The 25,452-nt window shown below is 44.5% G+C and overlaps 1 protein-coding gene across 1 annotated transcript; it reads left to right on the top strand.

The window, feature by feature from the left end:
- Nucleotides 1–1,581: 1,581 nt before the first annotated feature.
- Nucleotides 1,582–8,611, top strand: LOC119919896 (protein FAM133-like). Its single transcript, XM_038740691.1, has 5 exons — nt 1,582–1,668; nt 6,204–6,255; nt 6,850–6,944; nt 7,392–7,445; nt 8,420–8,611. The coding sequence occupies exons 2-5, from the start codon at nt 6,237–6,239 to the stop codon at nt 8,474–8,476; spliced, it is 225 nt and encodes a 74-aa protein (XP_038596619.1). The 5' UTR covers nt 1,582–1,668; nt 6,204–6,236; the 3' UTR covers nt 8,477–8,611.
- Nucleotides 8,612–25,452: the final 16,841 nt, after the last annotated feature.

Below are 25,452 nucleotides of genomic sequence, written 5' to 3' on the forward strand. Positions count from 1 at the left end.
CCTCGCCTGAGATCTCAGGCCTGCACTCTTTCCACTTTTTTGCCCTCGAGACTGTAACCTCACTGTGGGCAGGGAACATGTCCGTCAACTCTGTTGTGTTGTACTCTCCCAAACGCTTAGTGCAGTGCTCTGCCCACAGTTAGGCTTAATAAATCTTCCTGATACGTGGCAGATTGCACTCAGTAGGCACGCAATAATAATAATAATAATAATAATAATAATAATAATAATAATGGCATTTGTTAAGTGCTTACTATGTGCAAAGCACTGTTCTAAGCGCTGGAGGGGGATACAATCAATCAATCAATCGTATTTATTGAGCGCTTACTGTGTGCAGAGCACTGTACTAAGTGCTTGGGATGTACAAGCTGGCAACATCTAGAGACAGTCCCTACCCAACAGTCTAGCAGGGGGAGACAGAGAACAAAACCAAACATAGTAACAAAATAAAATAAATAGAATAGATAGGTACAAGTAAAATAAATAAATAGAGTAATAAGTAAAATAAATAGAGTAATAGTTATTTATATTAATAATAATAATAATGGCATTTATTAAGCACTTACTATGTGCAAAGCACTGTTCTAAGCGCTAGGGAGAGTACAAGGTGATCAGGTTGTCCCACGGGGGGCTCACAGCCTTAATCCCCATTTTACAGATGAGGTAACTGAGGCACAGAGAAGTTAAGTGACTTGCCCAAGGTCACACAGCTGACAATTGGTGGAGCTGGGATCAGAACCCATGACCTCTGACTCCCAAGCCCGTGCTCTTTCCATTGAGCCACGCTGCTTCTCAAAAAATACTGTTGTTACCCCACTTTCTTTTTCCCACCTGGATTCTTAAGGAATCTTTTACTTGTGGCCTCAGTCAAGGATAGTGTCTTCAAAACTCATCAACTATGCTCTGTGTTCCTTTCCTTCACATGATCCAAGGTCTCCTTCCCCATTGCATATCTTTCTTATTCTATCTGCTGGGAGTTGGAGGGCAGGATCCCCTATTTTGGACGGCTTTCACCCCTACATTTCTCTGTCAGTCCAAACCCAACAACCCCAGCTTCTTCCCTTCCATTGAAACCCCCACCTTTTTGAAAAGAGCCATCCCCGACAGGGAGGCTGATTTCCTAATAAATGCTGTTTTCATCACTGCTGATATGTTGTATGTATTTTAATGTTATGCTTTTCATTTTGTGCAGCCCAAGGTGACTGCAAATTGTTGGGTGCAGTTTCCCAAGTGAAGTTGGTTATCAAAATCTGTGGGTATCCCAAACGAGGTGGCAGACAACATTTTTCACTGTTTAGGCAGAGATGCTTAATAATAATAATAATAATTATGGTGCTTGTTAAGAGATTACCACGTGCCAAGCACTAGTCTAAGCACTGGTGTAGATTCAAGTTAATCAGGTTGGACAAAGTGCCTGTCCCATGTGGGGCTCACAGTTTTACCTGTAAGTGTTCAATACGATGTCATCTTTCAGGAAGATTTAAAAAATTGCTCTGAAAGTAGTGTCTGACTCTCTCCGACAGCAGTGCCTTCAGGGCTTGGGATAACCAGTTTTTCAACTTTAGGCCTGACAACAGGGAGGAAACGGCATATAAAGGCAGGATGGGAACTAGAGAAACCTTCTTCTCACAGGAAGCCTGAACAGCAGCTTGTCTCTCCAATAACAAGGTAACTTGGCCGCCTGTCTCACGCCTTTTCTTGGGCTCTGCGCTGGGATGATTACACTGAAACTGAGTTGGTCGGTTGGTTTCTGCAGATAGAGATTTGGGGGATTTGAAGGGCAGTAGCATCTGAGACGGAAGCTCTCAGGTGTTGATTCCTTGCGGAAAGACAGAATGAAAGGTATTTCTTAACCACAGGTGGAGAAATACGGAGTAAAATACAGTCCTCTAGCCTGTAAGCTTGTGGTGGGCAGGAATTATGTCTACCAACTCTGTTGTATTGGACTCTCCCAAGTGCTTAATACCTGTATATATGTATATATGTTTGTACATATTTATTACTCTATTTATTTTACTTGTACATATCTATTCTATTTTATTTTGTTAGTATGTTTGGTTTTGTTCTCTGTCTCCCCCTTTTAGACTGTGAGCCCACTATTGGGTAGGGACTGTCTCTAGATGTTGCCAAATTGTACTTCCCAAGCGCTTAGTACAGTGCTCTGCGCACAGTAAGCGCTCAATAAATACGATTGATGATGATGATGCCCTGCAAACAGTAAATGATCAACCAATGCTATCGATTGGTTGATTAAAAATAGAAAAGACTTTGTGTCTCAAATGAAAACCAGGTATGTCTGTGTCTATTTTATCTTAATGTCGATATGGTTTATGATCCCTGCAACTCATTCAGCTCTGAACTATTGCTGCCATTGCTTGTGGGGGGAAGGGGAGGGAGGGAATTCTCCCTCCTCCCCCTCCCCATCCCCCCCGCCTTACCTCCTTCCCCTCCCCACAGCACCTGTATATATGTTTATATGTATTTATTACTCTTTATTTTATTTGTACATATTTATTCTATTTATTGTATTTTGTTAATATGTTTTGTTTCGTTGTCTGTCTCCCCCGTCTAGACTGTGAGCCCACTGTTAGGTAGGGACCATCTCTATATGGTGCCAACTTGTACTTCCCAAGTGCTCAGTACAGTACGTGCTCAATAAATACGATTGAATGAATGAATGAATGAGTACCAATCCAGGAACTAAAAATGCAACTCTTCATTTCCCGCTGTGGGTTATGTACATTCGGATAGTTCTGTGCGGGACTGGTGGCTGCCACTCCTGGAAACTCTTGCACAAGGAGAAATGGGGGTGGTGCTGACAACGGCCGGGGCCTAGAGGAGCAGGATGTAGCAGTTTGTAAACCAGATCGCTCCGGGCTGAATCCAGTCTGGGTGTCTCTTGACTCTCGACTCCCTGTGATGATGAAATCTGTCTGGAGGCTGCAAGCCACAGCCTTTGGCAGAGCGTATGGTAGACAAATCATTCTGGGGGCTGGCTTCCTGATCACTTCGATATTATTATCCATAAAGGAATCTCCCTCCTTCTCCGAGACAACCTCTAGAAGATGGAGGGAGGATCGCAGAACTGTGAGGGCACGTAGAACGGTAACGATGGTATCTGTAAGCGCTTACTCTTGCGTCAAGCACTGTTCAACGCTGGGGTAGATACAAGCTGAGCAGGTTGGACACAATCCCTGTCCCACCTGGGGCTCACAGTCTTAAAGCCCCGTTTTACAGATGAAGTAACTGAGGCACAGAGAAGTTAAGTAACTTGCCCAAGGCCACACAGCAGACAAGTGGTGGAGCCGGGATTGGAACTCCCAAGCCCGTGCTTTATCTACTAGGCCGTGCTGAGTGGTCCCCTCTTCACAGTGACAACAAGCTAGCCACGTGGAGGGAGGCTGGAGAAGGAGAGAGGGAGAAGAGAGTGAGAAGAAGTTTGGGTTATCAATCAACCATATTTATTGAGCCACTACTGAGTGCAGAGCACTGCAATAAGCACTTGGGAAAGTAATAATAATGATAATAATAATAATGATGGCATTTGTTAAGCACTTACTATGTGCCGAGCACTGTTCTAAGCACTGGGGTAGATACAAGGTGATTCATTCATTCATTCAAATGTATTTATTGAGTGCTTACTGTGTGCAGCGCACAGTACTAAGGGCAGCGCTTAGAACAGTGCTCTGCACATAGTAAGCTCTTAATAAATGTCATCATTATTATTATTATTATTATTACAAGTTGGCAACATACAGAGACAGTCCCTACCCACCAAAGGGCTCACAGTCTAGAAGGGGGAGACAGACAACAAAACAAAACATGTAGACAGGCGTCAAAATCGTCAGAACAAATGGAATTAAAGCCATAGGCACATCATTTACAAAATAAATAGAATAGTAAATATGTACAAGTAAAATAAAGTAATAAATCTGTACAAATATATACGAGTGCTGCGGGAAGGGGAAGGAGGTAGTGTGGGGGGCATGGGGAGGAGGGGAAGAAAAAGGAGGAGGGAAGGCCTCCCGGAGGAGGTGACCTCTCAGTAGGGCTTTGAAGGGAGGAAGAGATCAACTGCAGTGTGGGAACACAGTCCGGTTAACTGAACATTGGTCACACAAACTCAGCTACTTGGGGGGCCAGCACCAGATGTTGAAACTTTAGTTCCATTCAATCGTTTTTATTGAGCGCTTACTGTTATTAATCAGATTGGCAGGACACCTTTGTGCCTAGGTTTGGTTGCCCAGTGCAGTCCTTCTAGGATTCCCCAAAGAGACCCCAAGGTAATGGCATGTAGCTTGACTTTCTTAGCTCTGTACCTACCACGGGCTCTCAGGTGAGGATTTAAACCTATTCTGATCACTGTAAACACTTACTGCTGGGTGGATCCTTACCCACAGGGGACCAATTAGCTAAGATTACTCTGGCATTAAGGGATATAAAAAATGCCTCTAAATTAACATGCAAATGAACATTCACAATACGTAGCTATTCACGTAGCTTTTTTTCAAGGAGCTTTAACTTCATTTTTAATGAAATAAATTTTCCATCATCACCGCTCTCTACTTTTATCAACAACGTGAAAACACGGCTTCAAAAATCAGGTTGTCCCACGTGGGGCTCACAACACAACAGTTTTAGTGGTCGCCTTCCCTGCCCACAACGAGTTTACAGCCTAGAGGGGGAAGGAGTGGAAAGAGTGTTGGCCTTGGAGTCAGAAGACCTGGGTTCTAATTCCTGCTCTGCCAGTTGCCTGTTGTGTGTGCCCTTGGGCGAGTCACTTAACTTCTCTGTGCCTCAGTTCAATCATCCATAAAGTGGAGATTCATTACCCATTCTTCCTCCCTCTCAGACTATGAGCCCTGTGATGAAGGATAGGGGCTGTGTCCAATCCAATTATTTTGTATCTTCCCCCAGGGCTTAGTACAGGGTTTGCACATAGTAAGCACTTAAAAATGCCACTTTCATTGTTAGCAGGGAAGGGGGAAAGGCCCACCTAGAGAAGGCACAAACAGGCATCTGAGCCCAAAGATCTAATGTCCACTGGATATGCCCTGGATTTATTCTTCGAGGGAAGAATTACTTGGCTTCCCAGAGGATAAATCAAACACTGACACTGGCTACTAAGGGAAGATATGAAATCCCCATCCCTGGAGATCTCTAAAAAAAGGGTACAATCATCCTGAAGGTTTCAGTGTTTGACTGGCAGAAAGGTTCTGGACCAAATGAAGTCTCCCTCAGCTTGATGTGGGTAGGGAATGTGTCATTTTGTTGTGCCGTACTCTCCCGAGCACTTTGTACAGTGCTCTGCCTACAGTAAAGTGCTCAATAAATATGATTGATTGATTGATATATTATTCTGCAACTTTGAATGACAGGATTCAGAATTCCACATTAAACACATTCTTTATTGGGGTTTGGACACTCTGACACCCCTCTGGCACCTTATCAAAGGTGGAAGTGTCCTCCCATCCTTACCTAGAGGCACGAAGTATCAGATGAGGGTGCCAGCCACCCGGCGGGTTAAAATTGTCCTTTAGCTCGTTTAACAAAACTGCCTCTGGTGTGGGGAGCAGGGGACCCCAACTCTTAGATTTGCCTGGCATATGAGCTGTGCACCAGCTATAAGGAGAAATTGCTGCTAACAAATACAGGGTGCCAGGACTTGTTTGGCTTCATCATTATCATCATCAATCGTATTTATTGAGTGCTTACTGTGTGCAGATCACTGTGCTAAGCACTTGGGAAGTATAAGTTAGCAACATATAGAGATAGTCCCTACCCAACAGTGGGCTCACAGTCTAAAAGGGGGAGACAGAGAACAAAACCAAACATACTAACAAAATAAAATAAATAGAATAGATATGTACAAGTAAAATAAATAAATAAGTAGAGTAATAAATATTTACGAATATGTTTGGCTTATAGTGCAAAGTGATATTTGCCCAGGTAACCAGGACAGTAAGAGGCTACAACGTGGACACCCCATCTAACGTATGGGTGCGATTGGTGGGGTGTGATTGGGGTAGGGTAAAAATGAGGAGAGGTGGGCAGAGGGCAGGGAACGAAGAAGGATGCTAGCCCATAATGCCTGTTCTGCAAGACTTCTGCAGTAACCTGACAGTGGAAAGTTTAACGTCAAACAGAATCCAAAGGCCGCTTCTTCTTTACATATTATTCCCCCTGGGATCTTCTCTTTATAGGTCACGCTCCAGCCCCAGGGAATCTCTGACGAGATGGCATCTGTTCTCAAGTGTGAGTTGCTTTGGCTAGTGTCCTGCTGATGGATGTTTTTCAAACACATATTTTGGGGGTTACTGAACTCCCCTAGCAAAGGGAGCTATCTTGGCATTGAACTATATAAAGACTTGGAGTTTCTGAGGTTGTTGGTTGAGAATTTGGCAAAGAAAGAATAAAGAAGACAGAATCTCACGGTGGCTTTTAAAAAATATTTGATTTTACATTTTTGCGGGTGATGCTGGAAGAAGGAATGAAGTAAACACTCATGCAGTATGCATGGTGGGGAAAGAAGGGTCTGGGACCTCTTAAAAGAAAAAGATTGCCTGTTAAAATCCAAAATATGACCTGATCTCAAACCCTCTTACATACATGCCTAATGCAATGTTCTATGTTGGGAATCCAAGCTTTTTCCTGAGAATGATAACTGTTACCTAAATGGCCTATTACAAACCAAAATCACATCTAGAAAGACCCCAGATATCATAATGACTTGTAAAGTGGATAGGCTAGTTGCTGCCTGGAGGAAATCAACGATTTTGTTCTCATTCGGCCTGGTTCTGCTGTTGTCCCTACTTTGGGTCTAATTTCTGTCTTCACCCTATCCTACAGGGTTTGGAAAAGATGATGACAAGGATAAACAGAAGGAAAAGGAACAAGGGAAAGTGAAGCAAGATGAGGGCCAGAAAAAGAAAGACAAGGAAAAGGTAAAGCAGCCATTCAGACTTTGTGTGATGCTCTCTTTTTTCTGTTTGGAATAGGAAAACCTGGGATCAGAATTGCTTCATTAACACCAAACCCATCTCCCCAACCATTCTCACCTTTTACCCTAGTGAAATACTCAAGAAATCCTTTCCTCTCCTTGGAATGATTGATGTTACACTGAGTCTGGAAGAAATAGGGTCAACATTTTCATTGCATCTTTCTGTATTAGCATTTTCTTCCCAAGATCATTTCTGCCAGTCACATCCACGTAGGGTACTTTCTTGGTAGAGAGCAAATTAGAGTTGCTATTTCTCACACAATCCATACGAACTCCACACTGAATCTGGATGTGGGAGGAAACTGAGGCCTTCCAGGGCTTTGCGAGGCCATTGGGTGGACAGGTCTACTTGCCGGGGGATGACCTCTCCCCTTCTTGTCTGGCCCCACAGGGAGATGGGAGCAGTGACAGCAGTAGCAGCGGCAGCGACAGCGATTTGGAAAAGGTAACCGTGTGAGGGATGGAGCTGAGCCCCTCAGATGAAGTTCAGTTTTCCTTTGTTCTGCAACTGTGGGGACAGGTTGGGGCTGCTGCTTTAGGACAGCAAATTCTACCCTCCTTTTCCAACCCCGGGGAAAGCTGGGCATGGGGGAAGTGGGAGAGGAGTCTGGAGCTCTGGGCTCTAATCCCTGCTCTGCCACTTGCCTGCTGTGTGACCTTGGGCAAGTCGCCTAACTCCTCTGTGCCTCCGTTTTCTTAAAATTCTGTAAAATGGGGATTAAATACCTGTTCTTCCTGCTGGTCTTACAATGGGAGCCCCAACAGATTCTGTGTCTGATCTGATTGTGGTGTACTGTATCTACCCCAGTGTTAAGCACTGTTCTCGGCACTCCCCAAATTATTATTATTCCCAACTTGCAATATAGTGCTCTGTACACAGCAAACGCTCAATAAATACCATTGATTGACTGCTCAAGGCTAGTTGAAAGGCTTGACCTGAGGAGACCCAGGTATTCTCCGAGGGTCCACTTTGCCTGGCCTTCTGTAGTCTTGTCTGCTTCTAGAGAAGCAGTGTGGCTTAGTGGAAAGAGCACGGGCTTGGGAGTCAGAGGTTGTGGGTTCTAATCCCGCCTCTGCCACTTGTCAACTGTGTGACTTTGGGCAAGTCACTTAACTTCTCTGTGCCTCAGTTACCTCATCTGTAAAATGAGGATGAAGCCTGTGAGCCCCACGTGGGACAACCTGATTACCTTGTATCAACCCCAGTGCTTAGAACCGCGCTTGGCACATAATAAGCACTTAACAAATACCATCGTTATTATTATTATTGTCCATATAGCTCTTAATTTCCTTCCTCAGAGCACCCATAGCTATCCAGGGAGCACCCTGGTATTTGGGGTCTGGAAGCAGTTTCACTCCACTTCCATCCTGCCTGCTAGCGACTCACAGGCTCTTGGTTTTCATTTTCCCTTTGGGCAGGATCCGGAGCGAAAGAAGAACAAGAAGACCAAGACCAAGAAGAAGAGTCATAACTAACTGCAAAAACCAGAGTTGTGAGCTTCCTACTGAGAGAGGAGTAGGGGTGGAGGGGGGTATGGGAGAGGAGAGGTTAGAGGGGATGGAGAAGAAACTGGCTACTTGGATTACAATAAAGTTGGCCCCAAATCTCAATGGCAACTAGTTTTATTTTTGGTAACTGATTTCTCCCTTCCCCCTGAAGATCCCGCCACTATTGCCCAGGTGACAGAGTCCCGTGATTTCCTCCTGCCTCACTCACAGCTGGATGAAGAGAGAAAAGTGACAAAAAGACACCTCCCAACTCCGCAGCACATATGGTACATGTCTGCCATTTATTAATTTATATTAATGATGTCTGTCTCCCCCTCTAGACTGTAAGCTTGTCGTGAGCAGGATATGTGTCAGTTTAGTATTGTATTGCACTCTCCCAAGTTCTGTCTCAGGGTCGCACCTGGAGAGTTTCCAGTATCCTACCAATCTTGACTGTGGGAGGTAGAGTCAAGCAGAGGTCTACCCGTTCCTCGTTTGGGCAGTGGCTAGCAAGTAGAAGGCAATCTGCTACAAGTCAAAACTCACCTGTGCTGTGCAGCAGAGGCACGGGAGAGAGTCGAGGGTGGAGACTGGAGTTTACTTCGCGGAAGGAGGCAACGGTAAACCACTTCCAGATTTTTACCAAGAAAACTCTACGGATCCATTACAAGAATGATTGCAGATGGAGGTGGGGCGTTCTAGGGGAGATGTGTCCATGGTGTTGCTATGGGTCGGAGACGACTCAACGGCATAAGACAAGACTCTCTCAAGTCTATTTATTTGTTTTACTTGTACATATTCTATTTATTTTATTTTGTTAATATGTTTTGTTTTGTTCTCTGTCTCCCCCTTCTAGACTGTGAGGCCACTGTTGGGCAGGGACTGTCTCTACATGTTGCCAACTTGTACTTCCCAAGCGCTTAATACAGTGCTATGCACATAGTAAGCGCTCAATAAATACGATTGAATGAATGAATGAATGAAAGTACTTAGTACAGTACTGTGCACACAGTAAGCACTCAATAAATACAGTTGACTGACTGAGGTTAAATGTTTTGGCAGCCTCCGGCCCCGAACCCGGGACTCCAGTTCTGCCAATAGGGTCCTCCACAAGGAATTACTCTCCTGCTCTACTTGATCAATTCAAATAATTCTCTCCCTAGAGTGGGGCTCCTCAGCTCCTTCTAGCGAGGACCTCTTTGACACCTGATGGAGAACAGTGCTTGGCACATAGTAAGCCCTTAACAAATACCATCATTATTATTCTGAGCCCTCCAACCTGCGTTTCCACCGTTGTCTAGAAACTAGGGATCAGCGTTCACCCTCCTTGTTTTTCCCCAGGTTATTGTACCTGTTTCTCTTCCCTTCTCTGTCGGGGTTAAAGGCAGTGGAGATCGGAAGGGGAAGCAGAAGTGCTGCAGGAAGGCCACAGAGCTCCTCTGAGGCGAGTGGAGTTCAGGAACTGGCCTCTTCGCCCAACTGTTAGAGCCATCTGCCAGTTTAAACCAAGCTCTGCTCTCCACACATCCCTCAGCCAGTTAGCATAAAACTGTGAGCTCCTTATGGACATATGCCCAAAAATCTCCAGTGGCTACCAATCAATCTGCGCATCAGGCAGAAACTCCTCACCCTGGGCTTCAAGGCTGTCCATCCCCTCGCCCCCTCCTACCTCACCTCCCTTCTCTCCTTCTCCAGCCCAGCCCGCACCCTCCGCTCCTCCGCCGCTAATCTCCTCACCGTTAGGCCTCGTTCTCGCCTGTCCCGCCGTCGACCCCCGGCCCACGTCTTCCCCCGGGCCTGGAATGCCCTCCCTCTGCCCATCCGCCAAGCTAGCTCTTCTACCTCCCTTCAAGGCCCTACTGAGAGCTCACCTCCTCCAGGAGGCCTTCCCAGACTGAGCCCCCTCCTTCCTCTCCCCCTCGTCCCCCTCTCCATGCCCCCTGTCTTTCCTCCTTCCCTTCCCCACAGCACCTGTATATATGTATATATGTTTGTACATATTTATTACTCTATTTATTTATTTTACTTGTACCTATCTATTCTACTTATTTTATTTTGTTAATATGTTTGGTTTTGTTCTCTGTCTCCCCCTTCTAGACTGTGAGCCCACTGTTGGGTAGGGACTGTCTCTACATGTTGCCAACTTGTACTTCCCAAGCACTTAGTACAGTGCTCTGCACACAGTAAGCGCTCAATAAATACGATTGATTGATTGATTGACAGGGAACATGTCTGCCAACTCTGTTATGTTGTACTCCCTCAAGTGCTTAGTACTGTCCTCTAAACAAAGTAAGCACTCACTAAATACATTTGATTGGTTAAATGGAATCGAATGGGTTTTAATTCATTCATTCAATCATATTTACTGAGCACTTACTGTGCAGAGCACTGTACTAAGCGCTTGGAGAGTGCCGTTCCCTTCTCTGAGTCTCCAGGCTTTTACACATTCCCTACTTTTTCTCTCTCAAATATTCATTCATTCAATCATATTTATTGAGCACTTACTGGGTGCAGAGCACTGTACTAAGCGCTTGGGAAAGTACAATACAACAATAAACAGTGATATTCCCTGCCCACAATGAGCTTACATTCTACAGGCAGGGGAGATAGACATCAATGCAAATAAATAAAATTACAGATATATACATAAATGCTGTGGGCTACGGAAGATGAGGAAAAGTGGGGCTTAATCTGGGAAGGCCTCCTGGAAGAGATGTGCCTTTGAAAAGGCTTTGAAGGGGAGAGAGGGTAATTGTGTGTCTATACCAGACTCCTCTTGTTCCTTACTCAACCTCTTTTGACTCCTAGTCATTCATTCAATCGTATTTATTGAGCACTTACTGTGTGCAGAGCACTGTACTAAGTGCTTGGGAAGTACAATCAATCAATCAATCAATCATATTTATTGAGCGCTTACTGTGTGCAGAGCACTGTACTAAGCGCTTGGGAAGTACAATCAATCAATCAGTCATATTTATTGAGCGCTTAGTGTGTGCAGACCACTGTACTAAGCGCTTGGGAAGTACAAGTTGGCAACATATAGAGATGGTCCCTACCCAACAACGGGCTCACAGTCTAGAAAGCGGGAGACAGACAACAAAACAAAACAAGTTGACAGGCACCTCTGCACACAGAAAGCGCTCAATAAATATGAGTGAATCAATCAATCAATATAAATAAATAGAATTATATATGCACATCATTAATAATAATAATGGCATTTATTAAGCGCTAACTAGGTGCAAAACACTGTTCTAAGCGCTGGGGAGGTTACAAGGTGATCAGGCTGTCCCACAGAGGGCTCACAGCCTTAATCTCCATTTTCCAGATGAAGTAACTGAGGCACAGAGAAGTTAAATGATTTGCCCAAAGTCACACAGCTGACAGGTGGCCGAGCCGGAATTTGAACCCGCGGCCTCCGACTCCAAAGCCCGGGCTCTTTCCACTGAGCCACGCTGCTTCACTTTCCACTCCCTAAGGCTCTTCTGCCTCTAAAAACCACGCAGAAAATGGTCATGTTTTCTCAGAACTCACGAAGGCACATAGAGGAAATAGATTTAGGCAGCGTTAAAAAAGGCATATAACTCCATCTCGTGGCTGCCTCTAATAACAGTAGATGTTATAAGAGTAGGTGTTTCCTTTTGCTCAAGACTGCCCTTAGAAAACTTCAATGTGGGTTTAATCCTGTACAATCTGGAAGATTAAAAAGGCACCGGGCGACCAACGTTAGAGTGTTTGCGATGATCCCTGTTCCACCACAAGTCTGCTGTGTGACCTCGGGCAAGTCACTTAACTTCTCTGACCCTCAGTTACCTCATCTGTAAAAATGGGGATTAAGACTGTGAGCCCCACCTGGGACAACTTGATCACATTGTATCCCCCCCAGCGCTTAGAACAGTGCTTTGCACATAGTAAGCGCTTAACAAATGCCATCATTATTATTATTCAGGTGACTCAGTCTCAGCTATGGGAATCTTGCGTCCACTAATGCGTGCTGACATTCGTTTACCCAGATTTAATTAAATTGGACAGACAGAATGAGTAACTTGAGAGAAACTCCTGACGACAAACAGATGCTGTTAATAGGATTTCTACATGTAAACAGCGGCAGAGCTGGAAGCCTGGGACACTTTGCCCAAGTATCACTGTTTCTTTTCCCCCAGATCGATTTTACATCACTGTAAAATGCTCGTAGCATTTTCACATGTTTTACTTGTCTTACGCCGTCGAGTCGTTTCCGACCCATAGCGACGCCACGGAAACGTGGCTCAGTGGAAAGAGCCCGGGCTTTGGAGTCAGAGGTCAGGGGTTCAAATCCTGGCTCCGCCAACTGTCAGCTGTATGACTTTGGGCAAGTCACTTAACTTCTCTCGGCCTCATTTACCTCATCTGGAAAATGGGGATTAAAACTGTGAGCCCCCCCATGGGACAACCTGATTACCTTGAATAATAATAATAATAATAATGGCATTTATTAAGCGCTTACTATGAAACCTCCCCAGCGCTTAGAACAGTGCTTTACACATAGTAAGCGCTTAACAAATACCATCATCATCATCATCAAACATCTCTCCCAGAAAGTCCCGCTCTCCATCTGCAATCGTTCTGGTAGTGTCTCCTTAGAGTTTTCTTGGTAAAAATACAGAAGTGGTTTACCATTGCATTCTTTGGCGCAGTAAACTTGAGTCTCCCCCCTCGACTCCCTCCCAAGCCGCCACTGCCCAGCACGGGTGAGTTTTGACTTGTAGCAGATATTGTCTTCCGCTCGCTAGCCACTGGGAAACCTGGGAATTAATTGGGAATTCCTCTGCTTGGCTCTCCCCCCGGGAACCGAGACTGGTAAACTATTGGAAACTCTCCAGTTGCCACCCTGAGAGGTGACTTTGCGTATAGTAAGTTCCAAATACATGCTATACTTACTACTGCAAAGTGGCAGGTCGCAGATTAGAACCCAGGACCTCTGACTCCCAGGGCCGTGCTCTTTCCATTGGCCTGCAGTGCTTCTCAATTGAATGAGATCCCAGTTGAGGTAGATGTACAACTTTGAACCAGAGACTTGAGATCTTATTATATTCATTTCCCCTTCCCCTGCTTGTGAGCCTACACCTCACCTAACCCAAAAGATGGATTTTTTTTGCATTCACCTCTGGCCATTTGTCAAGTTTTAATGAAACAGATTAAAACAGCTACACATACACAAATACACTATTGTTAATGATTGATAACACTCTAGACTGTAAACTTGTTGTGGACAGGGAGCGTGTATTGTTCTCTCCCAAGCCTTTAGTACAATGAACAAATACTATTGATTGATCGATTAATGATGATCTAAATATCTCTAATGCCTTCCTCCACCACTCACTATGTGACAGCTACTTGGACAGGAATGAGAAAAATTCTGGGACAGAAATACAGCCGTAGAAAACCGATATGCTTCATGGGTGGAGAGGAAGCAGGAAGGGAGAGGAGAAACAATACTACCATGGTTATTTAAGCTGCTTGACTCACGCATATCCTTTGTCTACAGTTAATGTAAAAAGTCAGTTGGTCTTGCCTTCTGTGCATTGTAAGTTGGGAAGCTTAGAAAGCCTTTGAGCCCCACAGGCGATGGCTGGAGAGACTCATTTTCAAAGGAGACTCAGAGGGTGATGATAATTTACCCTTCCTTCTCTGCACTTGAGAGATGTATTGTTTCACACAAAGCATTCCAAAGGAAGCCAGTCCCAGGAGGGGTTACTCATTCCCGATAGCCAGGCTTTATCAACATTTCCAATTGTAAACTGGTTTTTTAGGTTCTGAACACCGGCTTTGTACAGCTCTTTTTTTCCAAAACAAGCTCACATCAATGATCTCACTTTTTTATGGTATTTGTTGAATTCTTACTATGTGCTGGGCACCATTCTAAGTGCTGGGGTACGTGCAAATTAGCCAGGTTGGACACAGTCCGTGTCCCATATAGGGCTCACAATTGTAATACCCATTTTACAGATGAGGCACAGAGATGTGAAGTGACTTACCCAAAGTCACACAGCAGACAAATAGCGGAGCCAGGATTAGAACCCAAGGTTTTTTTTACTTCCAGGCCTGAGCTCTATCCACTAGGCCATGCTGCTTCTCATTTGTCCTCAAAACATCCCTATGAGCTGTTATTTTACATGCTAAGAAATGGAGGCCCAAAGAGGTACAAAGTGCTGTCTGACAATCAGTAAGTCAATTGCATTTATCGAATGCCCATACAAAGCACTTGGGAGAGTACAATACAACAATAAACAGACACATCCCCTGCCCACAATGAGCTTACAGTCTAGAATGGGAGACAGGCATTAATATAAATAAATTACAGATATGTACGTAAATGCTATGGGGCTGGAATGGCCCGGGGTGGGGGGATGAATAAAGGGAGCTAGTCAGGGTGATGCAGAAGGGAGTGGAAAAAGAGGACATAAAGTCGGGGAAGGCCTCTTGGAGGAGATGTGCTTTCAATAAGGCTTTGAAGTGGGGAAGACTAATCGTCAGTCGGATATGAAGTGGGAGGGTATTCCAGGCAAGAGGCAGGACAGGTCAGCAGTGAGAAAGACAAGCTCAAAGTACAGTGAGTCGGGTGGCATTAGAGAAATGAAGTGCTGGGTTGTAGGAGAGTCGCCAGGTGAAGTAGGAGGGGGCAAGGCCCCAAACCAGCCATAGCACATGATTATTGGTTCCTCTAAAAGAGATCTCCAGGGAGAAGAAATTGAGCCCCACTACAGCTTCCCTCTTCCTTACAATCTCCCTTGACCTCCAGGAATTCGAACTCTTTCCTGCCGTAACTTTAGCCCAGTTTCTTTCCCCCCTTTCGGAAAACTCACAGTGTAGCGTGGGGTTAAGATACTGTCTCTGCCTTATTAGCCCTTTCAATCTCCTTGCCCTGTTTCCTTCCTAAATTTAGAAAGCCAGGTAGTCTCCTCCTCGCTTCTTGGAATCCCTTTAGGGATCAGACTAGGGAGAGAGGTTATGGAATCTCCAGTCATAGAAATTTGTGAAAAAGTAGGCTGGTCCAACCATTCACCAGCTTGGAGGCAGGAGTCTAGACCATATGACCTGTGCACCCAGTAAGTGATCAGTAAATGCTATTGATGGTAATAATAATAATAATAATAATAATAATAATAATAATGGCATTTATTAAGCACCTACTATGTGCAGAGCACTGTTCTAAGTGCTGGGGGGATACAAGGAGATCAAGTTGCCCCACGTTGGGGCTCACAGTGATGATGATGATAATGACTCATTAATGATGAATATTAAACAACACATCTATGGCCTCAGCTTCTCTCCCCCCCACCCTCACCCCCCCCACCTCCTTCCCCTCACCACAGCATGCGTTCATTCATTCATTCCATCGTATTCATTCATTCATTCATTCATTCCATCATATTCATTCATTCATTCCATCGTACTTATTCATGCATTCATTCATTCAATCGTATTCATTCATTCATTCCATCGTATTGATTCATACATTCATTCATTCCATCGTATTGATTCATACATTCATTCATTCAATCGTATTCATTCATTCCATCGTATTGATTCATGCATTCATTCACTCATTCCATCGTATTTATTGAGCGCTTCCTGTGTGCAGAGCACTGGACTCTCTCCTCCCCCTCTCCATCCCCCCCCCGCCTTACCTCCTTCCCTTCCCCACAGCACCTGTATATATGTATATATGTTTGTACGTATTTATTTATTTATTTATTTTACTTGTACATATCCTATGTATTTTATTTTGTTAATATGTTTGGTTTTGTTCTCTGTCTCCCCCTTCTAGACTGTTAGCCCACTGTTGGGTAGGGACCGTCTCCATATGTTGCCGACTTGTACTTCCCAAGCGCTTAGTCCAGTGCTCTGCACATAGTAAGCGCTCAATAAATACGATTGAATGAATGAGCATCTCAGGGCTGAGGTGGAGGACTATGTGTGGCAAGTCTGCCCAGGAAACAAATGAACCTCTTCACCCTGAACCAAAACACCCTCTGGCTTTACGAGTGCAGGAAAACTGAGAAAGGACTTGCATGGATTAAATTAAGGGATAATGAACAATAGCAAAAGCGTTGTCATCCGTTACAAGCCAAATGTAAGTGATTTAAACTTATTTGCTGGTATACTTTTTTCTTTTGGCTTCAGGACTTCTTACTCATGGTAAGTAGGCTGCCTTTTCAGCTTCCTTTTCTCCAGAGATATGGGTTCCTGCTGTTTTTCGGCAGCTCTCGCTGAAATATTTTTGCTCGCTCCGTCTTAGCTCTGGGTACACTTTCCAAGCATCGTCGAACAGTATACCCAGCTGCTAGGCCTTTCAAAGGGCTTTGGCTCTCCTGATCTCTAGCAGGTTGGTCAGAGCAATCCTCCCCATTTTACAGATGGAGAGGTAGAGGCACAGGTGGGCCAAGTGATTTGTGTCGGGACAAACAGTGAATCAGAAACAGAGCCGGAATTAGAAATCTGAGCTTAATTTACAGCTCTGCTGGCATTTCTCCCGGGCTACAGACATGATCCCTGAACAGTTGGATTTTTTGTTTTTGCTTTTTAACTTGCTAAGTGCTTACTGTGTGCCAAGCACTGTACTAAGTGCTGGGGTAGATACAAGATAATCGGGTTGGACATAGTCCCTGTCCTACATGGGACTCACAGTCCTGGATGATTTTTATGATGTCATGGAAGAGAACAGTCAAAAGTCTGAAACCTCATTGCTCCACTGATTCAAGTTCAAGGAAAGCTGGATTCAGCCTGATGCTCTGTTAAAGCAATGGTGCTGTACCCACTGGTGCTTCTTATTAACTTTGCTAAGTATTGGGGTTAATAATAACAACAACAACAATAATAATTTTTCAAGTGTTGACTCTGTGCCAAGCATTGTACTAAATGTTTAGGTAGGCACAAGGTAGACTGTAAGCTCATTGTGGGCAGGGGATGTGTCTGTTTATGGTATTGTACTCTCCGAAGCGCTGAGTTCAGTGCCCTGCACACAGAAAGCTCTCAATAAATATAATTGAATAATCAAGTCAGATAAAGTAATAATATATATTTATTATTATCTCATGTAGATTTTCCCAAGGTTTCCTTTATCACAGGGTCCTGGCCTGAAAGAGGCAAGGTACACTGTACTGGTCTACACTGCAATAATGACATTAATAATTGTGATATTTATTCATTCATTGATTCAATCGTATTTATTGAGCACTTACTGCATGCAGAGCACTGTACTAGGCGTTTGGGAAGCACAAGTTGGCAACATCTAAAGACGGTCCCTACCCCTCAGTGGGCTCACATTCTAGAAGGGGCAGACAGACAACAAAACAAAACATGTAGATGAGTGTCAAAGTCGTAAGAACAAATAGAACTAAACCTATATGCACAAATTAATAAGCGCTTATTATGCACTAGGGACTGTACTAAGCACTGGGTTGGGTACAGAGGAGCAACATGGCTCAGTGGAAAGAGCACGGGCTTCGGAGTCAGAGGCCCTGGGTTCAAATCCCGGCTCCACCAATTGTCAGCTGTGTGACTTTGGGCAAGTCACTTAACTTCTCTGGGACTCAGTTCCCTCATCTGTGAAATGGGGATGAAGACTGTGAGCCCCACGTGGGACAACCTGATCACCCTGGATCCCCCCCGGGGCTTACAACAGTGCTTTGCACATAGTAGGCGCTTAACAAATACCTCATCATCATTATTATTATTATTATTATTACAAGGAAATTAGGTTGGACACAGTCCCTGTCCCTTCTTCCTGGCCCACGTTGGGGCAAGCGATGCTCTAGGTACATTGAGGCTTCTCACTGAGCCCGTTGTTGGGTAGGGACCGTCTCTATGTGTTGCCGAATTGTACTTTCCAAGCACTCAGTCCAGTGCTCTGCACACAGTAAGCGCTCAATAAATACGATTGAACGAATGAATGGACCATGCTGTACTGCTGGGTCTGGTTGACACCACCTCACGGGGAAGCCGGCATCTCTGAAATTCAGACCTGCCATTTGGTGCTGAGAAAAGAGCGCGGGAAAGCCGGACTGGGTCGAGACGCAGTTCAGTAGGAATCCTTGATAAACTACGCAAACTCCGGCATTTTTTAAGGTATCTGTTAAGCGCTTACTATGTGCCGGGCACTGTACTAAGCTCTGGGGAAGATACAAGCTGATCAGGTTTTGTAAGGTCCTTGTCCCACAAGGGGCTCATTGTTTTAATCCCCATTTTACAGACGAAGTAACTGAGGCCCAGAGAAGTTAAATTGACTTGCCCAAGGCCACACAGCACACAAGGGGCTCTGGGTAGGGACCGTCTCTATATGTTGCCAACTTGTACTTCCCAAGTGCTTAGTACAGTGCTCTGCACACAGTAAGTGCTCAATAAATCCGATTGAATGAATGAATAAATGACTCCATCCCATAAGGTCATCGGTTCAAATCCCGGCTCTGCCACTTGTCACCTGTGTGACTTTGAGCAAGTCACTTCACTTCTTGGGGCCTCAGTTACCTCCTCTGTAAAATGGGGATTAAGGCAGTGAGCCCCACGTGGGACAACCTGGTCACCTTGTAAATTCCCCAGTGCATAGAACAGTGCTTTGCACATAGTAAGAGCTTAATAAATGCCATTATCATTATTAATAACAACATTATCATCAATAATTTAATTATAATTCAATTAATAATTAATAATGAATTTTAAATTATTAAATTAAATTGTTAATAATTTAATATAATATTGATAATATTAATAATAATGTTGCCAACTTGTACTTCCCAAGCGCTTAGGACAGTGCTCTGCACACAGTAAGCGCTCAATAAATACGATTGATGATGATGATGATATTATTATTACTTCTCCACCCTTCGGCGTGCAGCCGGCCAGCTCCACCTTCCCTGGAAACACACTAAGTGGATTCATCAAGGAAGCCTTAAATTGCAGCAGTAGAGAGTAAACACTCCATTACATTAACCAGTTCAACCGTCAAGTCTCTTTAAACCCAGCGCCCTGGGATACCTCTATTGGGTTAAAAACAACCTGTCAAATCTCTCGGAGTCGTCTCAGCCTCCTGTCGTTGACAATATTTCTCCAACCTGACTTGTGGTTTGCATCGAGCCAAGTTGATAAAGGGAATGGGCAAGGCGGAATGGAAGAATACCCCTAATTTCTGCAGCTCTGAGTTTGTCAGGGTAGGCGTGGGGAGAGGCATACAGATGTCTTTGGTGGCAGTGTCTGCAAAGTTAAGGATGGGGGAATTGAACATCTCTAAACAAAATTCCCAAAGCCCCTAAACATTGCATTCCATAACCCCGGTCCCCCTCCTATCCTCACCCCCTTTCCTCCCTTTTTGGTATTATTATTTTTATTTTTGTATTATTATTTTATTATCATCATCATTATGATTATACTTAAGTGCTTACTATGTGTCAACCACTATTGTAAGTGCTGGGGTAGAAACAAGTTAATCAGGATGGACACAGTCCCTGTCCCACATGGCACTCCCAGTCAGCGTGGCTCAGTGGAAACAGCTCGGGCTTAGGAGTCAGAGGTCATGGATTCGAATCCCGACGCTGCCACATGTCTGCTGTGTGACCTTGGGCAAGTCACTTCTCTTCTCTGAGCCTCAGTTACCTCATCTGTAAAATGGGGATTAAGATTGTGAGCCCCACGTGGGACAACCTGATCACCTTGTATCCTCCCCTGTGCTTAGAACAGTGCTTTCAACATAGTAAGCGCTTAACAAATGCCATCATCATTATTATTATGTAGGAAGAGGAACAGGTATTTAATCCTCCCTTCACAGTTGAGGAACCTGAGGCACAGAGAAGTTAAGTGATTCGCCCAAGGTGACACAGCAAGCAATTGGCAGAGCCGGGATTAGAATCCAGGGTCTTCTGAATCCCATGACCATGCTTTTTCCACTAGGCCAAACTGCTTCTTTTTGTGCTGTGTGTTCCTGGACTCGATTTCTTTCTCTAATCTCTGATGTTGGAATGCAGTTTCCTGCTATGCACGTTCCTGCCCTTAAGAATTGGTGTTGCCTTGGCCTTGCTCTTCATGCTTTTCATTAAGGGGGAGAGAGAAAGAAAGTGATTGACAATAGTTGCAAATCAGAGCCCTGGGTTCTAATCTCTGCTCTGCCAGAAAAGAGATAATCTTGGTCAAATCATTTTTTGGGCCACAGCTTCTGTATGCATACATTGTGGTTGATAGTTCTGGGTCCTCCTTGTCTCCAGGGAAGAGGAGGTTGGATTAACTCATACCAGTGAATGTGCCTCTATCTTGAAAGGAGTTATAAAATATGAAGTGTTTTCCATGTTGAAATGCCCTGAAGCGGAAGGATCATCCTCAACTTCCTAAGGAAGGTAGGGGAAATTTATAGCTTGGTTCACTGAGTGCCAATGACCAGTTATGGGAGAAACAGACTGCAGCGTCTCTGACCAATTTCCCTTCCACCGTGACCCATTGCTGGGGGCCTAACAGATAGAAAATGGTTTGAGTCAGATTCCGGTTGTCCTCAAAGCCATCCCAGTCTTGATGGGACTGAAAAAAGAGTGCGGGCAAGCAGGACTGAGGCGAGATGCAGTTCAGTAGGAGTCCTGGATAAACTCGGCAAACTCCGGCATTCTTTTTTTTGTGGTATTTGTTAAGTGCTTACTATATGCCAGGCACTGTCCCAAGTGCTGGGGAATATACAAGCTAGTCAGATTGGACACAGTTTTAATCCCCATTTTACAGATGAGGTAACAGAGGCCCAGAGCAGTTAAACGCCTTGTCGGAAAGTGGAGATCTGGGATTAGAACCCAGATCCTTCTTACCTCCAGGGCCGTGCTCTATCTAATAGACCACATTGCTTCTCCAGCATTCTCACTCTCTTCCCCTCCTTCCCCCGTGATCTGCAGGGTTTTGTCAGGAAAGGGAAGGTTCTGCTGGAAATGGGACAGAAAGGAGAAGCACTGCTGCAATTCCGCCCTTGCCTTACCCTAAACCCTGGCTACCCGAAGGCTCAGAAGGAGCCGGCAAAGGTAAGTTCCACCTCTTGCTCTCCTTGGGAAAAGAGGAAGCTTCAGTGACAGTTGATGTGTTTCCTTAGTTGCTCCGCCCTGGCCGAGATTTCTGGCTGTGGGTCCGTTGCAGTCTGAGGTCTTTCAGCTGCTTCGGTTCACGATTCCAAGCCACGGGACTGCAGTTATTCCCCAGGTGGCATTTAGCGAGAGGTGATCTTTCGGGGTTATTAGAGGAGGAAACTGATAAAAGTGATCTAGGCTGTGGGTCTGTTGCAGTCTGAGGTCTTTCAGCTGCTTCGGTCCACGATTCCAAGCCACGGGACTGCAGTTATTCTCCAGGTGGCATTTAGCGAGAGGTGATCTTTCGGAGTTATTGGAGGAGGAAACTGATAAAAATGATCTGGGCAGAGGAGTGAAGTATGGACTGGAGTGAGGCGAGGCAGGAGGTTGGAAAGTCAGCAAGGAAGCTGATGCAGTAATCTAAGTGGGATAGCCTGAGTAATTATATTTTGTTGTATCATAATCTCCTTAGTACAGTGCTCTGAAGATAGTAGTTCTCAATAAATATGATTGATTGATTGATTAATTCTTAGACCTCAGTTCCATCTCCAATGGGAGCCTGAATTTCGTCATAGTCAGGCTTGGCATCATTGGTCTTGTCTATTTCTCTGGGCTCTGGGCTCTGGGATGAATATAACGGTCGGGAAAGGAGAAACAGAAAGATATGACTCAAAGCCTTGAAAATTTTACTTGAAGGTTGCCTGGGGATTGTTAAGGCAATAGAAATTCTAAGCGAATTCATCATGTCTCACCCACTGACAGATGGGAATTTGAATAGGAAACATGCCTTTGGGTACAATCTTGAGCTTAGATGATGCAGGAGTGACTGGGATTTGTCACTGGAATGCGTAGGTTGCAGAGATATGAAAATGTGCGGCACAATCCCCTTCTTTTCCTTTGGCCTCTCCTCCTTGGTTAGGGATAGCTGAATGTTGACCCGTTATCTCTTGCAAGGAGAACCACATTCCCATGTGAGCCCATTGTTGCCAACTTGTACTTCCCAAGCGCTTAGTACAGTGCTCTGCACACAGTCAGGGCTCAATAAATACGATTGAATGAATGAATGAATGAATATTTCTTCATAAAACAACTCATGATTCCCCTTGTGTTCTTTTCTCATTTTCTTCCTTTCTGATGTGGATGATTTCTTCTCTGTGTGTAGTTCCTTTTGGGGAACAAAAGTCCCATTTTCTTGGTCCTCAGATCCTCTCTCAAGAAGCCTCTCCTTTCTCGGGCGCCACCAAGGAAGGGCTAGATGTCACCATTCGAGACTTGAGCCATTCAAGGTCAGCCATGTTTGACCATGGGACTAGTGCTGAAGGAGGAAGAGGAGAAAAATTAGGTTTGAAGGTAAGAAACCTTTGTGGTGTGGTGTTAGTGCTTGGCTGAGGGGAGATTCATTCATTCAATCATATTTATTGAGCACTTACAGTGTGCAGAGCACTGTACTAAGCGCTTGGGAAGTACAAGTTGGCAACATACAGAGACAGTCCCTACCCAACAGTGGGCTCACAGTCTAGAAGGGGGAGACAGAGAATGAAACAAAACATATTAACAAAATAAAATAAGTAAAATAAATATGTACAAGTAAAATAAATAAATAAATAGGGTAATAAATACGTACAAACATATATACATCTATACAGGATATATATATGGATATATATGGTGATATGGATATATATGTGTTTTGTGTGTGTGTGTGTGTATTTGGGAAGGGAGGAAAGAATAGAATGTGACACATCACTTGGTGATGTCACTGAGAAATGCAAAGGTCTATCAAAGGTATTCAATACAGCATCCCCTGGTTGGAGCTCATCAGTTTAGAAAGAAATAGATGCCTTTTCCTCCAGTTTTCTTCAGTGCAGAGCATCTGCTCAATAGAAGAAGCCATCCCATTCTTCCCCCAATAGTTCGGATGAAATCCCACTCCCCTGAATCCTAGGCTATACTGCCTATGAAGTCAGACAAGAGTTCGTATTGGTGATGCACATCCACCAGTAAAATTCTTGTTACACCAATTAGTCACCTTGGAATAGATGCAGAACACCAGGTAACTGTACCAACAATCCATCATCTTCCAGACTATTTAGTGCTTGCTTTGAAGATTGTCAAATGCTTTGAGTCAGAGGATGGGAACACTCCTAGATTCAGTTTTTCAAGAAGTCATTTGTCCACTGAGAAATTGTGGACAGGGATTGTGTTTGTCTACTGTTATAGTGTACTCTCCCAAGTGCTTAGTATAGTGTTCTGCCCACAGTAAGCACTCAATAAAAAAGATTGACTGACTGTAGGCACCTGGCAGAGAATGTTGGTTTCATTTATTTTAGTACCTGGCCTGGCAAAACACTTCATCATCATCATCATCATCATCAATCGTATTTATTGAGCGCTTACTATGTGCAGAGCACTGTACTAAGCGCTTGGGAAGTACAAATTGGCAACATATAGAGACAGTCCCTACCCAGCAGTGGGCTCACAGTCTAAAAGGGGGAGACAGAAAACAAAACCAAACATACTAACAAAATAAAATAAATAGAATAGATATGTACAAATAAAATAAATAAATAAATAGAGTAATAAATATGTACAAACGTATATACATATATACAGGTGCTGTGGGGAAGGGAAGGAGGTAAGATGGGGGGGATGGAGAGGGGGACAAGGGGGCGAGGAAGGAAGGGGCTCAGTCTGGGAAGACCTCCTGGAGGAGGTGAGCTCTCAGCAGGGCCTTGAAAACACTTCTTTGGACTGGTTATTTTTTGTGTGTGCATTTGCAAGGGTGATTAATTTCTTAGTAACTATATGACACTTAGTGAGCTGCCTTCCTGTATTTATCAATCAATTCAATATTCAGCCCTTAATGTGTGAATTTGGACAACTGGGCTTTGGACCTAGGTCCTCCTTGGTGGGTTGTTAACCTGACAGGTTGGTAATAATAATAATGATGATGATGATGATGGTATTTGTTAAGCGCTTACTATGTGCAGAGCACTGTTCTAAGCGCTGGGGAGGTTACAAGGTGATCAGGTTGTCCCTCGTGGTGGGGCTCACAGTCTTCATCCCCATTTTACAGATGAGGGAACTGAGGCCCAGAGAAGTGAAGTGACTTGCCCAAAGTCACACAACTGACAATTGGTGGAGCCGGGATTTGAACATTGACCGCTGACTCCAGAGCCTGGGCTCTTTCCATTGAGCCACGCTGCTTCTCTAACAAATGCCTATCAACAAAGAATCTTGTCTCTGGCTTTTCCAAAGACCCACTGGTCCAGGTTTAGGGAAAAGAGCCTGCTGAGAGGGGAAAATTGCCTAAATCCAGCCCGGTGGAGTCCTTGCCCACTCCAGGTGCCCTAAAGGAGTGGCAAGGGAAAGACTAAACTCCCAGAAATCTGGCCTGTTGGCATGTTAAAGGAGATGGCGAGTACAATGGTATAGGATAAGGGTAAGATTTCCAAACTAATTTCATTTGGATCTCAAAGTATCGCTTAGGGTCATTTCTTCCTTTTGCTGCCAGATGTTGAGATGCAAACCGCAGCAATAACCGAGACAGCCGCCATGGAAACCAGGACAGCAACATGAACTCAGCAACCGGCTGAGTGTCTCTGACTTGGAGTATTTTCTCTGCACAAGGTGCGTTTGGCAATACAATGGTGTTGGTCCCCTGAGGAATTAGGGATGGGGAGGGTGAAAAAGGCCCTGGATATGTTCCTTCCCACTTCGAGGTTCTCTGAGAAATACATGCAATAGATCCGCTTTGTTTATCCAGCACTTTTCTGCTGAGCCCTTAGATTCTAATCCCAGCTCGCCCCACTTACCTTGAACAAGTCACATAACTTCTCCATGTCCCAGGTTTCCCATCTGCCAAATGGGATTTAAATTCCCATTTTCTCTTCCCAT

The sequence above is a fragment of the Tachyglossus aculeatus genome, chromosome X1 (assembly GCF_015852505.1).
Source record: "Tachyglossus aculeatus isolate mTacAcu1 chromosome X1, mTacAcu1.pri, whole genome shotgun sequence".
Taxonomy (NCBI): Eukaryota; Metazoa; Chordata; class Mammalia; order Monotremata; family Tachyglossidae; genus Tachyglossus; species Tachyglossus aculeatus.

Bases quoted from the DNA above. Each gene is read 5' to 3' on its own strand.
- LOC119919896 (XM_038740691.1), top strand. The intron at 6,945-7,391 runs GTAAAGCAGCCA...CTGGCCCCACAG, and splicing joins AAAAGAAAGACAAGGAAAAG to GGAGATGGGAGCAGTGACAG. The intron at 7,446-8,419 runs GTAACCGTGTGA...CCCTTTGGGCAG, and splicing joins GCGACAGCGATTTGGAAAAG to GATCCGGAGCGAAAGAAGAA.